A 17,484-nucleotide genomic window follows, 5' to 3' on the forward strand; every position below is an offset into this window, starting at 1 on the left:
TGTCATACTGCTTAAATTAATGTGAATAACAGCGTACAACGTTTAATAGCATACTACAGCGTAACGTGGTTAAAGAACGATGTACATTTTTCTATATCTGATATCAGATCCCCTCGATCATCGGAATTTGTTTCATTTTAAAAATTACTTTTTCTCCAAACAATTTTAATTTCAAACCAGAGATTCTTATTTTTGGTAATTTTTTCATTTAACTAATGAAATGGTTGTTCTTGACCACACTGAAACGAATAATTTATCATCCACATATTCGAATCAAATACCCGTTTGTTACATTTTGACGTGCCATTAACATTTGCGAATTTATATGGGTAAAAAAATCAAAATATTTTCAAAAGTCAAACGATGACAAATATTGTTTCACATATTTTTTTTGACACACAATTAACTGTGACCTTCGCTCATCAAATTGTTTTAAGCATAAATAAATCGTTTTGTTCACACAAATTGCTGATCAGATTAAAAATGAAGGAAAGATTTGATCTAAAGATATATTTGTTGATTTCACATTTCGGAACAATCGCGTGAAGAAGATATTAACAATGTTCAATAGAAACAGATGGACATTTCAAATCAGTCACGCATCGTAAGCTTTGAACATATTTATACTATATGTTTAGCTTGCGATTTTTGATTTGTACATGAGGCACAATGTTTTATTCAATTGATATTTTTCATGGTCAATAAACTAAATTCTTACTATGTTTTCTAGATTTATTGGAGTACCTCTTTCAAATTTGTCATTTTATCGTGTCAATCGAAATTTTTCAAACTCAAAAGATTTCTTTTTCGCATTAAATACTTTATTTATTACAATTACAGTGAGTCAATGTGCTTCTTTTGAAGCGGATCAGTAACTCATGTGTTGGTATAAGATTTATTCAGCCTTGACTTTGATTGTTTTGTCCTTTTGAAAGTGTTTGTAGATGCTATAGAAAGATAGTACGATAGGAAGCATGACTGGTAAAAACAGGGGAATGTAAATAGCATATCTATGGAAAAGGAATACGAAATTCAAGAAAATTTGTAAAAAATTGATAACAACTGAAGCGGGCTTAATTGACTTACTTTTGGTCATCGGGAAAGTACAATAGAGCCAATAAACTGGGATCGAAAAATGCTCGTTCCGAATTTTCAAAAGCCAATCTCGCATAAAAAACTGCATTACTTAAATCATTGTTCAATAAATGGGACTTTGCCTTTATGATGTTATCGTATGCCTCGTTGATAGCCAAACCAACATCATCATTGATTACAATATTTCGTATGCCATCTAATAAAATTAATAATTTACATGCATCAAATATATTTATTATAATTGATTAATTAATTAATAATAAAATAATATTAATACCCAAAAGTTGAATGAGTGATTGTAGAGTTGATGTGGCTGAACTTATCAAGTGTACTGCACTGATTCTTAAATGACTGTCGATTTCCCATGATCTCGGTGTTACTGATTCCCAAGGATTGATATTTGCAATTGGAATTTCAGTCTAATGTGTGAAATAAATAAACATACATTTACTACTGTATATGTCCAAATTCAATCATTTTTAGATTGTCACATACGTCTACATGAATGTCAATTATACGCCGAAGCAAAAATAATGCGGCATGCATGACGCTATGTGTGTTAATATTAACTTCAACTTTCTCTTGATTTGACATCCACTGTGAGCATTCTCCAGCAGTTGGATTAGATATAATGATGCCGCCCCATTTTTGTGATAGAAATGAGTCAATCGTTTTATTAGTTGCTCTTTGTCCCTTCGAATTGTACAAATACAGCGGACTGTTGTCACAAGGAGGAATATAAATTATTAAATGTATCGTGGGACTTTCATGAATGGATATCCCCAATTTCCCCTCGATTGATGTAATTATATGTGGTAAATTCTCTTCCGTCACTGCATAATGAATGTCTGATTTATTTTCGGAATTTGGTATCTAAATATGGAAAATATTTCAAATTCAATATCGTTAGTGCCTATAATCATGAATAATGTATCCAAAAATGCCATTCGTACCTGTTTTTTTGAAAACTCGAATGGAACTTGATATTTCCATTGCGATTTCAATACAAAATTAGATACTGGCTGAATTTCCTTCAAAAATGGCTGTATATATGCTGTGTGATTAGATATAAATTTGTAGTGAGTAAATACACATTTTCACTAGAATGCATATTAATGTTCGATAAATGATCACCATGATTACAAAACACACACTCTTCAAAAGATTTGTATCTATGTTAAATGATTTACTCACTATCGATGGCAGCGCGAATATTCCAACGAACTTTTTGTTGATCTGGCCTGGGATGGAACACCGACACCAAGATATCATACTTTGCGCTAGGTGGTGTTGTGTTTTCCAATTTTTTTTGTACTTTATATTTTCGATCATGTAACTTTTGAGTTGTTTTCAATACCGACTGAAGTTTTGGAAGCCGGTATATCCATTGCATCAACACACGATGAATTTGTGTTGCAGCTAATTAATAAGAGAATCATTATAGTTTCATTATATCGTTTATAATAATTTGTTATTCTAATGGGCATCAATTACTGGTTTGACTTGATATGAATGCACTTCGATCTGAGGTAACGAGTATGTCTTCGGTAAATTTTGTCCATTCCAAAAGCATAAATTCACCACTTTTGAGGGGATATTTTTTCAAAACAGTTGATTCAAGTGAAGCTGGTGTGTTGACTTTTGCAAGTAAAGTGTCTTCTATTTGGATTGCATAATATTCAATTTCGATAAATCCTGTGGAATATATTATTTTTCAGTTGTATTTTTTTATTGGTTCGCATAATAAACATTCCTAACAATAGTTCACCTTCTTTTAATATGAAAGTTTTTAATTCATTCATAAGCAGCTTTGTTCTTTCGTTCGAATATGTAAAAATTCCCACTTTTGATGAAATTTTAGTGACATCATCACCAAGGAGATTTATTTTTGAATATGGTAATGGAACTCTGTAGACTTCTGTGGTTTTAAACCACATAGGAAAACCGATGACAATTATTATGAATGCAAAGGCCAATGTAGCCAGAATCCGTTGATTGTCTATAAAATGAAGGAAAATAAAATGAATAAAGTGTAACAAAGTATGTACGACTGTATATTTCACCATTTTTAGAAAAAAAATAAACATGATTCATGTTCGTTCAAATTTTTTTATTAAATAAATGCAAGGCATAGCTTCTAACAATTTTAAACTTTGTAGCACTTTATCGAATTGCTTTTTCATGGTACAAATAATTTTTCAATGGAACAACGTAATCTACAATTTTGATATTTGGTTAAGATTTACAGTTTTGTTCCTGAACATGATAATATTAATTGCTTATTCAATATAAAATACTTTGTTATTCCTTATACGATGCAAACAAAATGTAGACATATTCATCGGACTTCAGGCTATTTTTGGAAATGTATTTTACGAATTTGGTTTGACCACTGAGCCTGTATACAAGATTGAGCGCGTTATCTTTTGGGTGAATGGTTAACAGTGCATCTTCCTGAGCTAATCCGTCGAAATCTTCTTCTTCATCTTCATCTGTTGTCACTTCATCCTGATTACTTTCAACGTCATTGCTTCGAACTCTAACTGTACTTTGTGAATCATGACTGAAAGATGATAAATCATCGATATTTGATTCTTCCTCAGACGTTTCCACTACTATGGAGCTGTTAATACTTGATTCACTAGAATTTTTGCAATTTTTTGGTTGAAATCGTGATTTAATTTTAGTCTTAGGCCGACTTGAATTGTCTTTTATACCGGATGGGCTCGAAACGCCACTTAAATCCATACTACTATTAGTGGCATCGGTTTCAACGGTCGTATTGTATTCACTCACATTTTTTAAATCCTTCGCTTCTTGTAATGGACTGAGGTATGTAATTTTCCCAACTCCATCACGAGCACCAAAAAATAGTATTACGTCGAGTGCGCTATCGTTAAATGAGGATGAATCACCAAGCAACGTATAACAGCCCTGTGTAAATCGACACAATTGCACCGAACATGTTGGCGATTGTGCATGCATACCATACAAATCAAGTTCGGTATATTCGTGTAGCAATCTAAACATTGAATTTGATGTAAACAATGTGAGCAAATCCTTAAGTGGCCCACTAGATTGCGGCGTAAGATGTAGGCTTTCATATTTACGTTGATTTGCTGGACCTTCGAGTACCCAATCTGTACAATCTTTAAACTCAGATACAAGCAGCTCAAAGAATTCAGATATGAGAAACATTTCCAATGACACTTCAGATTTCTCTTCAATATGCATTTGAATTCCATGTTTTGCTCGTTTGCGTAAATAATAAGAATTTATCCACTCATTTAAATCAAGTTCATCGGTGTTTGGTGGTAGATATTCCATATTATTGGGTTCAAGTTCACTATCGTTCTCTTCAGATGCGTCTGATATGTTAGAGCGAAGGCTACTTTCATTATCAATTGATGAATGAATTGATGGACCATGAAACCATCCATTTATTGTTAGGCGTGGATATACAAAATTTGTCACTTCACCAACTTGATGAAAAGATTCTTTGCATACTCGAAAAAATACGAATTGGTTGTTACGTGGTGTGAATTTTTGTACGATTGGATATTTTGGTTGGCCTGTTAGTGCATCAGTTTCAAATAACTCCAAAGCTCCTCCCATTTCCTCCTTCCATTCTTCACACCATGGAGACAAGTAAAAAACAAAAGCGATTTGTCTATCCGATAACAAATCATCGTGCACTAATAAGTAGTCGCCATAATTGTACATAGAACAGGATGCTGAAATTCTAGTTAGTGGAAGTCCGGTAATTTTTTTCATCCATGGCAGCATATTATTTAAAAGCATGTTGTAAAAACTTTTTAGCGCAGGTTTTGCATTTGGTAATAGATTGACTAAATCAGTCGTTTGGTGAAATTCATAGAGGTCCATCTGTTTCCTTTGCCACTCCATTTCTGACATTTCTGATACTATTTGCTTCGTAAACGAGTCCTTTTCCAAAAAATCCGAAAGAACGCATATTTTAAATGGCTTAGCGTACAATTTTACGCTATCATTGTTGAACTTCTGAAAATCCTCCGCCGTGTTTGACCATTTTGTGGTAAAATCGTCCATAAATTTTTTATTGGTAAGGCACGAATTCACGGACATTAATTTGAAATTCACTGTAGTTTTGTTAGTGGACTTTGTATTACTTGAAACTAACGTTTTGGATGCGTGTTGATTAATATCATTTTCTTTATTTTGACTGCAACTGGCTGCACTGTCCTTTTTTGTTTTTTCATCTTTCGGCAATGTTTTTAGTAGCGCATCATCATTTTCTCTATCACTTGAACTTTCAATCATTGGCTCGAACATCGATTCATTTCTTAAGCCAAATGATTTGTGCTGTGACGAAACATTCATGCGTTTGGGCGATAACTGATGAACATTTGAATTTGGAGATGGTCTTTTTTGTGGAATGGATGTCGAAGGTTTTTCGCTACCAACATCTGCAATTGGTAATAAAACCACGGTTGTTTTAAAATTCATATTTAATGACACAACGGACGTAAATAGTTATAACTTGGTAATCGTTAGTTCTGATTGATTGTTTTGTGTGTTCTTTTTTTGGTCTACGATTTTTACATTGATAAATTGACTAATCTTTTTATGATTATATTTTCATTAAAAATATTTTATAAAAAGTTGTCATTGTTTTTGTTCGTCTATAGCATATTCGTAGTTAAATGATTTAGGTTATGTTTGAAGCGTTTACATCGAAGTAAGGTTTGATTCAATAATCATGAAATTATCTCAGTTTATCAAGTATTTGTAGTTTTTTTAAAAACAACTTATCGAAATTTACAATAATCGAAAAATATATTTAATTGTGAACTTTGTATTACAAACCTACACTATAAAGCTCAAAGATACTAAACGGTTCATCAAATAAATGCCTATATGCTCATAAACATATTATTTAAATTTTAAACAATGTGTTGAAAGACATTTCAAGAAAAAGGAAAATCTAAACGAATTTACAAATGGAATGAGTATTTTTTCTTGTATTGAAAAAGCAGTTTTCTATTTGTGAATTTACCATTTTTTCGCTCGGCGAGCTCATTTATAGCGCTATCGATCTTCTGCTGATCGTTTTCTTTGGAATCATCTGCCATAATACAACTTTACACTTTAAATTTGGACAGGTTCTGATATTCTATATCCTATGTATCTTCGGTCTGTTCAAAATATTTTTAGTTCAATTAAAAATAGTAAATAAATATAAATTTCAATGTGCAGCTTACTATACTACTATGACGACTCAAAAGAGACAAATTTATCGTGTACTATCTGATAGCATTAAATGTCAAATATGTATTGAAACGAATCGGATAATGAAACGTCTTGTGATTTCAGTTCAGCGGATATGAGCAAACGCTCATTGTTTGATTTAATAAGTATTATGAAATTTTTATTAAGTTTAATATTTTATATTTCTGTTTCAGTTCTTTGTGTCCAATTTCTATTTGAAATTAAATTCTCTTCCACTGACATTTCACAATAAAATGCATACAATCAATTTGATTCCTTTGTACCGTTGCTACCGTTTTCTTTTTTTCTATACGTTAATTGATGGTTGTTGAATTGATGAATATCCTTTCCAAATGTAATAACCTTAAAATAAAATGAAATCTTCATATATCCAAACATATAATGCCTGTTGCTAAACAGACATAAATGAGAATTTTTAAAATGTGATGCCTCTAGTGACACAAACGCATCGGTTAAGCATTATCTGCAACGTAACGCATACACATACCATGGGAACTAAACCATTTTTTCCCACGCTGAAGGTAATTTTCTCATTGAATGTTCATTTTGTTTGTGTGAAACCGTCTAGTCTCCAATGTTTGTTGCACTATAATACATAAATGCGCGTCCTCTATATGTGTGATATTTATGTGGCGTTTCATAAAACAGTCAGTTATGCATCAAGAAAAGAAGCTGCACACTCACACATGGGTTATAAAAATTCAAACGCGTCTGAGTGGTGTATATATGAAAGGAACCATTGTTAATTATATGTAATTTTAAATCCAATGCAAACGTTAAATTTAAATTCTTTGCAAGGAATCTGATTGAATTGAAGGAAAAATTGAGAACATTTTTCTTATTTTCAAATTTGCAATAAATGATGGAAATTAGCCAAACAATATTAATTTGTTGCAATTATTATACATATGGATTATTTCATTTTAAACTTGCCGAGTCAATGAATTACACATGTTGTCACGTACTACGAGTGTTCATTGTACGTACGCAAGAAAATGAGTGCAAACAAGCTAAAATGAATCAAGCATACAAACAAAGAACAAACTAAACCCAAATGAAGTAAGTAATATTGAGGTATAGTAACGAATAAAATGGTGAATCGATGGCCGTTGAATTGATTCTGTCACAAATACACTGTAATTTTGTATGTATGCGTACATATATACCTACCAATATACACATGTACATTCCAGTTTAACGAATCTGTGGTTCAGTTAAGAGCCTAAGTGTTAGGGTATCACAATATTTTTATGAGCCACATAAAATAACGTACATTTTTTGTAATCCCATTTAGTTAATTTTGAAAAATAAAATCAAATTACATGTTCAATAATTTTCCAAGTAGTATGAAAGCTAATTTTAAGAAATAACATTTAAGAATAGATTTTAATCTTGCCACATTATACATATAGACAACGAGAGACACCCTAAATTCAGTCATATACACATATGCGACACAACCACATATCACATAAATTATTAGTGTATACGTTATAACACCATATTTATTTGGGTTTTTTGTTTATGTGTGCATTACAAAACTCTTGAACATTTTACATAGGAAAGGAAGGGAAACAAAACTACAAAAACGTTAACACAGCTAAATAAACCGAATGAGAAAGCAGACCGACATTACCGAGCATGTCTGTGTGTGCGTTTGGATTTGTATTTGTGGGTAGAAAATGTACGAAGTTTAATAATTCCGGTGTCAAATACAATTCCACATAAAGTTTTTTTTCGCTCTTAAGTTTCAGTATTCTGTGCATTTTCCGTTTGTTTAAAATACATTTATTTATTGAATATTAAATGTAATTGAAGCGTCGAACTTTGAAAATAATCAGTAAAATCGGAAAAAACGCATCGATATGTTTATCTTTCGGTAGTTAAATTGAGTTTTTGAAATTTTGCAGCTTTTCGCTTGTTCTTTCTTTTGATAATTTGGTGTGTGATGTGAATGGATCCATTGAAAGGAAAGAAAGAGAGAAAATAAACGTCGAAAACAGGCACAACACATATACTAAAGATGTGAAATGGTCGACGATTTTAGTTGGTGTTTTTTTTTTGTTTTTGATTGTACTTGGAATTTTTTTAACAAATGTTGTCAGCAGGTGGACACTACGTTTTGAAAAAAAAGTCAAGGAGTTATATCGAAGATATAAAACGAGATCAAGATACGGCTTCGATTTAAATTTCAATGAAAAAAACATCAAACTATACAAATGAATGAGAAAAAGAGTAATTGCTCGTCGATATTGTGATCTTTGTGCCATTTACTACATAAATTTTGTGTAATATAATATTACAAGCAAATTAGAATTACTTTGATTTGTCTAAAATGTGTTTTTCATTTCAGAATACCATGATAATAATTTGTGAAGCTCCGGAATATAGATGAGACAGTTGAATATTTTTTGGAACAATTTTTTGGAATATACTGCATTGTGAATTAGTTTAATGTGAAAATTAGTGAATCAAGCCTTTAATTTTCGATTTTATCAGGCTGCTGTACCTATGGTATCGCACATATCAATTAGTTTTACCTATTTCGATGAATTTATAATTTATACAGATAAAGGATATTTTTAATAAGAGTGCAACAGACAAACTAAAATATTCAATCAAACGCATGAAGAAAATAAAAAAAACGAGATTTCCGGTGTGCATGCGACAGGCACTTCGTAATGAAACCATCGAAAAAAAACCATTAAAAGAGGAATTAAATGCATAACAATAACAAAATGTGCAAAAATGACAGATGAACATGGAATGTTAAAAAACGGTAGTATAGATAGTGTTGGTATAGCTGGAAGGGAATTGAATTTTGATTCAACAGAATCTTCAAGCTCAGCCACAGCATCAACGACAACAGCTACAACGTCGTCGACAACGACGACGACGACGACAACAACTGCAAGTTCCACATTACCAAATAACGATGGAAACAATAATGAAAATAATAACAACAGTAATCGGCAATCTCAATCACAATTGCATTCACCCAACGATACAGAAAATGGCAATGCGGACAATTTTATTAGTAGTGGTTGTACAAGTAACGGCAACTATAGCAGTGGCACTGGAAACGGAAACAATTCCAATAGTAAACAACCAAATCATAGCATAAACTACTCGAATAGCAATAACGGGAGTCCACTACATAATGCGTGTGGAGGACGACTACAATTTTTTAAAGGTAAATAGAATTCATTTAATTTCTTTTTTTTTTATTTGACAAAGAACATCCATAAATTCAAATCCACACACATTTTAACCATAAAATAAAGAATGCATTAAAGTGACAAATGCTATTTACATATATCAGAATGTGCAACAACTTTCGTTGACGATGCCATTGCTGGTTAATGTTGTACTTGCTTCAAACGTGAACGCGTGGGCGTGTGCATGCAATATTATAGCATACGTGTGGCATAAATTTGAGTGTTTGTGCCTGGTTAGTAATTGACTAAACTTCTCTGTACCCTTCTCCACAATTTTGATTTGAATCGAATAGAACACATCACTTACCGTTCCAGGCTAAATCACGCCATTCAGCGCGACTGGTTCCAACTATCTTCCTCTTTCACTCTTTCTCTCTCTCTCTCTCTCTCTCTCTCTCTCACTAACTAGTTTCATTCAATACACTTTACACTGTCATTCCATTTGTTTTGCTTTATATCTAAAGAAAAATACAAAAAGATGATGAAGAAGAATTGGGAAGATTTTTTTTTTTGAAGAATACATAGGGAAAAGAAGAATAGATGTCGGGTTCTGCTAAGCTCAAAATCTAAATATATGTGCGGCACGTAAAACAATTCACGTTAGACGTAATTACATGATTATAGGAAAGTACAACGTAGCACAAGCCAAAGTCAAGATACCATAACGCATTCAATGCAATAATAATAATAAATAATAAAGAATTCTAAAATCGAAAGAGCAAACAACATCGAGTATACGTTCCCTTTTCATTCTTTATGTTTTTCCTCTTCATCACCGTCATTAGTTTTGCCCTTTCCTTCTCTTTTTTGCCTTCGGTGTAACGTATATAGAGATGATACACTATAGTGTGAAGTTAAAATGACGAATTTTTTGAATCATCGTTTATACGAAATTATTTACACGTACTTGAATATAATTCATTTAAATAATAAAAATAATCGTTGTTGCTAGAAATGTTTGAAGAAGAAAAAGAAAAAAAATGAAAAAAAATATCAAATAGTATTTTGGGTAGGCTTTTTAGTGAAGAAAACAAAACTCTTCACATCAATGTTCATAACAATTTAAATTATATTGGAACGTCTTAATATTTAATTATTTTCTTATTTTTCATGTATATAGATGGAAAATTCATTCTTGAGCTGGCTAGATCAAAAGAAGGAGACAGGGGATGGATTTCTGTACCAAGAAAAACATATTGGCCACCAGCTGCTATTTCACAGAATAACATAAACAATCACAAAAATGAAAGTTCCACATCGCTTAGTTGTAAGTTATATCCCATATTTAAGAATTTATTTCACAAAAAGTACTTAGTTCTAGTATACTGCTTTTTGCAAGAAACTTTAAAGTCAGAATACATGAGTTTTGGGAAATTAAATTACAGTGCGACCTAGATTGTTCGTCCCTCGATTATCTGCCACTTTCGTCAATTATCAGTCTCAAGAGCCTGGGTTCACGTAGAAATATATTTTTAAGAGTATCATTTTCAATGTGATACAAACATCAATAAATTTAATAAGCCAGTAAATAAAAGACATCTCAATTTAAGCTTTAATAAATTAAACAAACCTATAAATTGATTGTCCAATGCTCGAGGTAGAATCGAGATCGCACTGTGTATAAATTTTTTGAACTGAATTATTACTTTTATTTCTGTTTGATTTTTACGCATTTGGTAATGTTTGTTTTGAAAAGTAAATATGATAATGAAAATGTATATATTTTTTCTACAGTTTCTGATGACAACAGCTCTATTCAATCTTCTCCCTGGCAACGCGACCACAGTTGGAAACAGTTATCACCTCGTAAAAATATTTCGAAAGACTTGCATTTTTATTACTATCGACCGGTAACAGTAATTCTGAGTGAAACTTCAAAATTGGTATCGAAACGTATTCGACGTCAACCACACGAAAAAAGAAATTACTCGACGTCTGACTTATTTACGAACCGAAATTCACGAAAAAATTCGGTCAACAATAAGGCGGAAAATATTAACATTATTGTTGATGATATTGATAACAATAAATCAGATGAATCAGATAACAATGCCGAAAAGGCAGATGGTACCGGAGATACAGTTGACAGTTCATTGGGAACTAACGAAAATAAATTCATTAGCGATGATGAAAAAATGGATTACAAAGTAAGCGATGGAAGCAATTCCAAGTCAGACGAATCAATAGCACTTAAAGTGCATAATGTTGAAAATTGTCAGAGAAACAAGAGACAAGTGATGCGTTCAACAAAATTGAGCGGTGTAATTGAGAAACTTATCGCCAAAGTGTTTGAAAAACCAATGAACGTCACATCTACTCAAATTGGGCTCGGTATTCAATTTTCATCTTCAAATCGATCGAATGAATTGTTTTTTCCACACCAACACGTTTCTCCGCGAAAGCGAATACTTAGAGAATTTGAAAAGGTATCCCTTGAGGATCGAAATTCTGCAACGCAAAAAAGATCTCGATCTAAGAGCAGTGTATCAACTGATTTTGCTATGATAAGCAGTTCCAAAGCATCTGGTGCTAATTACTCGGTTGTAGTAACACAGCAAACGGCAAATATTGCAATTAACAATAAAGAGGAAAGCAATAGAATAGCAAATGGAACGCCATTGAAAAATTCGAATTCAATAGACACTGCAATATCGGAAAAACCATTCAAAAGTTCTCGAACAATATCAACAAATGTATCAAAAAGTAGTAGTCATTCCCATGCATCAAATGAGACTTCATCGCAACCCACATCAAAACCAATAAGTAACTACAGTATTATATCGCTCTTGGGGCACAATAATAGTGATGGTAGTAAAAATGAAGCAAGTGCTGATGAAAAAGCAATCAGTGAGAATAGAGGATCTCCAAGATCGCCCATGTCATTTAATCATCAAATTTTGTCCAGCGGTCGATCAACACTTGTCACGAAGAAGAAATCCCCAACCAACTGTGGAAATGCATTAATCAATTCACCAACTAATTATCGTACTACTCGTTCACCAGATATAAATAGTCCAAGCCCAGGGTTGCAACAAAATTCACACCACAATCGATATCATCCATCTTTGTCGTCACCAACATCTAGTTTTCATCCATATTTATCGTCATCTCGCGCTTCACCAATAAGCTCGGGCACCTCGGGCACGTTATCACCAACCGACCTATACCGTCATCGATCGTATCGTTCAACAGCGTCGCCGAGTACAATGAGCAATAGTAGCGTAAGCGGTCTCCATCAATATACATCTATAAATGGTTCACCGACCGCATTCGCAAATCGATACTCACCATCAACATACGGTGGTAGCACTAAAACTTCGCCGACACAATCATCACAAGCGCACAGTTTATCGTCGACGTACAATGTTAGTAATTTGTTACCACAAACATGTGATGTAAATACTTCTAATGTCAGCGAAAATCCACGATACTCACCAAACACAAAACATCGAATGAGCGATTGGTCACCTGCACGAAATTCAAATACGCCAGGACGAAGTAGTCCATCGAACTACGCAAATAGTAATAATAGTTTATCGACAACAACGATTCCCAAAAAGACTGCATCTATTCGTCAAAAATATGGATCTCTAAGTCCAAACAATGGTTTTGCGAGTGGTGAAAATATTACTTCAACTAAAAGTGATTCAAATGTTACAAAAAAATTAACAAGTGAATCTATTCAAGACTCAAAAATACTAACGAAACGATCAAAATCGCCAGGCGAACTACATAAGAAGCCTCAAACACAGGAGTTATATGAAAAAGATTTACAAGCCCGATACAATGCTGAAATAGCTGCAATGCATCATCAGTCTTTGATAGCGTCTGCATTGCAACAACAAGCATCAAGTCCATTTTATCATATGTATGCAGGAAGTAATTTACATGGATCTAATATGCCATCGATGTCAGCTGCTGCTGCTGCAGCATATATGAATCCATTGTATTATCATCATCCAGCCAGTGAAATATTCCGGAAATCTCATCCATCTGCTACGATGGATCTTCTGCATAAAAATCTTGTTCCATCGTGGATGGATCCATATAATGCATCAATTATGCATTATCCAACAGTTTCTGGCTCATCATTAATGTCGGATAAACCACCATTAACAGCAAAAAGTCAAAACGAAATTCATTCAATGTTAATGTCTCCGTATAGCTTAGGTAGATCTGTTCCGGTAAGAGATCAACATTCCGTCGCCGATGTTGATATGTGGAATGCAACCGATAATAAAAAATCTCCTGTTGCAACACCTACAGCCACATCCGCATTTCGACGACAACCACAGCAATTTGGTGATTGTGAACCAATCTCACTTATAAAAAATGAACCAAGTTCAGGTATCTATAGATTCTTCAACTAGATGATTGTACTATACGCATTCGTAACATGATTAAAACTAAAAAAATTCTCTATGTTTTTTATTATTATTTTCAGACGTTCCATTAAATTTATCAAAGCATTAAAAGAACTTTCATGGAGTAGGAGTAATTATAATTTTCATTTCTGTATTCTCACAATTCGTAAGTCAATATTAGATTGAGAATAACTCAAACTTTGATTTTAAGTATCATTGCGCAAACTATTTAATTTAATCAACGCATTATTCTGGATATTTTTATTACTGCGTTTAAGCAACAAAGGCGCACATTGATATAATTCCAAATTTAAATAAAACGCGCAACTTTATTCAAATACATTAAATGTATTTGAAATTAGCTTGAAATAAATGGAAGCTTCATATAATAGATATACCATTAAGTGACAAGTTTGGAGCAATTTTTTTCAAATCGATTTGATTTGTATATAAACATTCGACGTAAGGAAGCAACCTAAGAAAGCCTATGGAGTTTTATTAAATACAAGACTTTCATTCGAAGCAGGTATTTTTGTGTTGTACGAAAAGTGGTTGATCCAAAATAAAGTTTACACTAAAAAGATATTTCAAGTCAAATAATATTTATAGAGTTTAGTTAAATTTTCTTCTAAAACTATTCTAAAGACTGGAATTATTTCATTATTGATAATCATATGTCTCAATCATATCGTTAACATCTATGATTGATATTACCGCACATGCATCCAACACGGACAAAAAGTAAATTATGCTTCCGTGAAAGAATTTTTGTAAATATGCATTGGATTTTTTGGAATATGTTTGAACTTTTCAATTCGAATAAAATCTAATAGATTTTTTGAAAAAAAAAAAAAAAAAAATACTCATACCGCAATCCAAAAATGGTGCCTTTTTGAAACAACAAGTATAATTGCGAAACGAAAATATTCATGAACTAACTAAATAGAAAGAAAAACAGTCAATTTCATCAAATCTATGAATTCATTTCATGAGAAGAGACATATTCTTACATAAAATCGCCCAAAAAATTGCATGTACATTAACAGTCGTATGAGCTTGTGGACTTGATTGATGCTGATATTTTCGATTCTTTCGTTTGATAAATAGATATAAGTTTCCTTGAAAGTTTATCAAGAAATATAATTGCAATGACGAAATGGGTTTTTTCAATCAAATGTAATTGTATATTTAAAGTTCTCAATCCTGAAGTGTGCTTTAAAACATAAGGAAACTTTAGCTATTTATCTATTAAACGCGTCCTTAAGTCAATTGAAGATTGGTCACAACCAAATCAAAATATAAACTGAAACAAAATCATCAAATCAAACCAAGCACAAAAATCAAAAAAAAAAAACTTCATCAATATAAACAGATTGGTAAGAAAAAGAATTCAATTGATTTGACGACACACGCTTAGATAAATAAGAATAAAAGTTCTTAAAAATAAAGCAAAGACGAAAGCGAAAATGTGAGCAAATCCTTGAGTTACTGGAATATGGCCTGAACATAATAGTAAGATGGAAAATTAATCAAATCGACAACAAAAATTCGGAACAACGTGTGCAATTTTCGAGAAATACTTTTTAAGATTGACTTTCAAGAATATTTTAATACGCGTTTTATTGACCGGAAAACAAATATAATTCAATTCACAAATATATGGTCTAATATGGTCAACGAATCAATTGCAAAATCCAAACAATCGAGCTTTTGTCAAGATTAAAAGAAACTAGAAATCTTAGATGTGGAAACTAATCCGTGAAATTTACATAAATCGAAAACATTTTCATTCAGCAAACGATTTTGCTGGAATTTTTATAAAGCAAACGTTATCGACTGAAATAGTGATGTTCTTAAAATCAAACTCTTAAGAAGAATCAATAATATGGCCAAACTTCACCAATTAAATTTCACAAGAATATTCAAAGGATAAATCGTTTACAACTTTTCCTTTTGTTCGTTTTATTAGAGATACTTTCGTATTTTCACCATGATTTAGTGTTATAAAACAACAAGATGAAATGAATAAATCCAAACGTATCAAATTAGTTAATTTTTTTTGCTATAGATTTTCCTTGAAAAGGAAAACAAATAAAATTTACAAAATAATTAAGACAAATAAATTGCAGTTTAATTAACAGCATGACTGTTATTTAGAGGGCTGTTTATTCTATGTGTTAATCGTTCTTCTGAAGTTTAGACCGATGTGAATATTCATGTGAAATTTTATTGATGACGTATAAGTTTGTGTGCGAACAACGATAAGATGAAAGAAATATTCTTAAATTCTGGATATTGTAAAAACATAATAATGTTTGTGGTGAAAAAAGGGAAAATAGATACGAAATATTTGAATATACATATACACACATTTTATATACGAAACATCTATAAATATATTTTCATAAAAATATAAAATATTGTATTATTTTGAGACAGTGGTCTAGAATTGAACAAATTGCGCATATTTTCTAAGAACGTATACACATATTTTATATACGAAACATCTATAAATATATTTTCATAAAAATATAAAATATTGTATTATTTTGAGACAGTGGGCTAGAATTGAACAAAAATGTAACGTTTTTAATACATTTTAACGTTGAAAAATGTAACATTTTGATCCATTTTTGTGGTCATTTTCGTGTTAAATAGAAGGTAGATTATAGTTTCCAATAAAATTTACGAATTCCAATGGAATGGATCCACTTGTTTTAGATTCACTTATAATAATATTTCGTTTGACAACATAATGTGAACACGGTAAGTTTTAAATTGCATCTTTAGAGATAAAGATAAAAAAAATCAATTCATTTGGGATTTTGGTTTTGCGTAATTTGATTTAAGTTTATGCAAAAGTTTATTTATTATTACTTGAGAATTATGTGTGTGGTTCAAGCATGGTTTAGAAAAGCTTTTTTTATTTTCTTTTTAAAAACGATTTTGTGTGTTCGGATATTGATAATATTATGATTTTAGATATTTTTTAACTTTTAATATTTTGCTCATCTCTGAGAAGGAGCTCTTCTCCTCGGTGCTCCTTCGGCTCATTACAGCCTCCTTTCATATATTGCTCAGAGAAACAGTCTCGACGTGAATGGTTTTCTTTGTTGTATTGGAAATGTCATGGATAGAATGACAATAAAAGGTTTTACGCTCAAAGGTATGAATCAATTGAAAATAGAGTTTATTCATTGTTTAACGATTTTGCTTCAAATTACATAGGACTTTATCGGATGTTTGGCGCACAATGGCAATTGACAAACAGCAGCATTGTATCCAAAAGATATAAAATGAATATTATAACGATTATTTAGCGTAGCTAGGCATGAGTTTTGTGGCCTTGTTTCGTGCAGAGAGAAGGAGCCCGTAAGAATGTATTTTTATATTTTACAAAATCTTGCGATTTATAAATCACAAAAATACATAAAGCAAAGTCACATTGATTGTCAAAACAAAGATCAAATCGACATTCATAAAAACATATTTTAAACTTTGAGAAATAAAGCAGAAAACAGAAAACAAAATAAAACAAA

The 17,484-nt window shown here is 31.8% G+C and overlaps 2 protein-coding genes across 6 annotated transcripts; one reads left to right on the forward strand and one right to left on the reverse strand.

Annotated features, from left to right (window-relative positions):
• Positions 1–799: 799 nt before the first annotated feature.
• LOC116346358 (prolyl 3-hydroxylase sudestada1) lies at positions 800–6,388 on the reverse strand. Of its 2 annotated transcripts, XM_031776361.1 has the most exons (9): positions 6,131–6,376; positions 2,864–3,094; positions 2,590–2,790; positions 2,290–2,514; positions 2,049–2,149; positions 1,591–1,968; positions 1,373–1,514; positions 1,087–1,291; positions 800–1,010 (listed from the first exon to the last, which is right to left on the reverse strand). In XM_031776361.1, the coding sequence occupies exons 1-9, from the start codon at positions 6,204–6,206 to the stop codon at positions 896–898; spliced, it is 1,674 nt and encodes a 557-aa protein (XP_031632221.1). In that variant the 5' UTR covers positions 6,207–6,376; the 3' UTR covers positions 800–895. The 2 variants fall into 2 exon arrangements, with proteins under 2 accessions (XP_031632221.1, XP_031632220.1); XM_031776360.1 differs by lacking the exons at positions 800–1,010; positions 1,087–1,291; positions 1,373–1,514; ... (3 more) ...; positions 2,590–2,790; positions 2,864–3,094 and adding an exon at positions 3,185–5,540 and having other exon boundaries at positions 6,131–6,269; positions 6,336–6,388.
• Positions 6,389–8,031: 1,643 nt separating this feature from the next.
• On the forward strand, positions 8,032–14,805 carry LOC116346322 (protein hairless). Of its 4 annotated transcripts, none has more exons than XM_031776300.1 (5): positions 8,032–8,047; positions 8,717–9,556; positions 10,702–10,848; positions 11,316–13,928; positions 14,026–14,805. In XM_031776300.1, exons 2-5 carry the CDS (start codon positions 9,112–9,114, stop codon positions 14,052–14,054), a joined length of 3,234 nt encoding a protein of 1,077 aa, XP_031632160.1. In that variant the 5' UTR covers positions 8,032–8,047; positions 8,717–9,111; the 3' UTR covers positions 14,055–14,805. The 4 variants fall into 4 exon arrangements, with proteins under 4 accessions (XP_031632160.1, XP_031632157.1, XP_031632158.1 ...); XM_031776297.1 differs by lacking the exon at positions 8,032–8,047 and adding an exon at positions 8,079–8,651; XM_031776298.1 differs by lacking the exon at positions 8,032–8,047 and adding an exon at positions 8,079–8,598.
• The last annotated feature ends 2,679 nt before the right edge of the window (positions 14,806–17,484 follow it).

Source organism: Contarinia nasturtii, unplaced genomic scaffold (genome assembly GCF_009176525.2).
Source record: "Contarinia nasturtii isolate CC-2019 unplaced genomic scaffold, AAFC_CNas_1.1 Cnas_scaffold_1500, whole genome shotgun sequence".
Taxonomy (NCBI): domain Eukaryota; kingdom Metazoa; phylum Arthropoda; class Insecta; order Diptera; family Cecidomyiidae; genus Contarinia; species Contarinia nasturtii.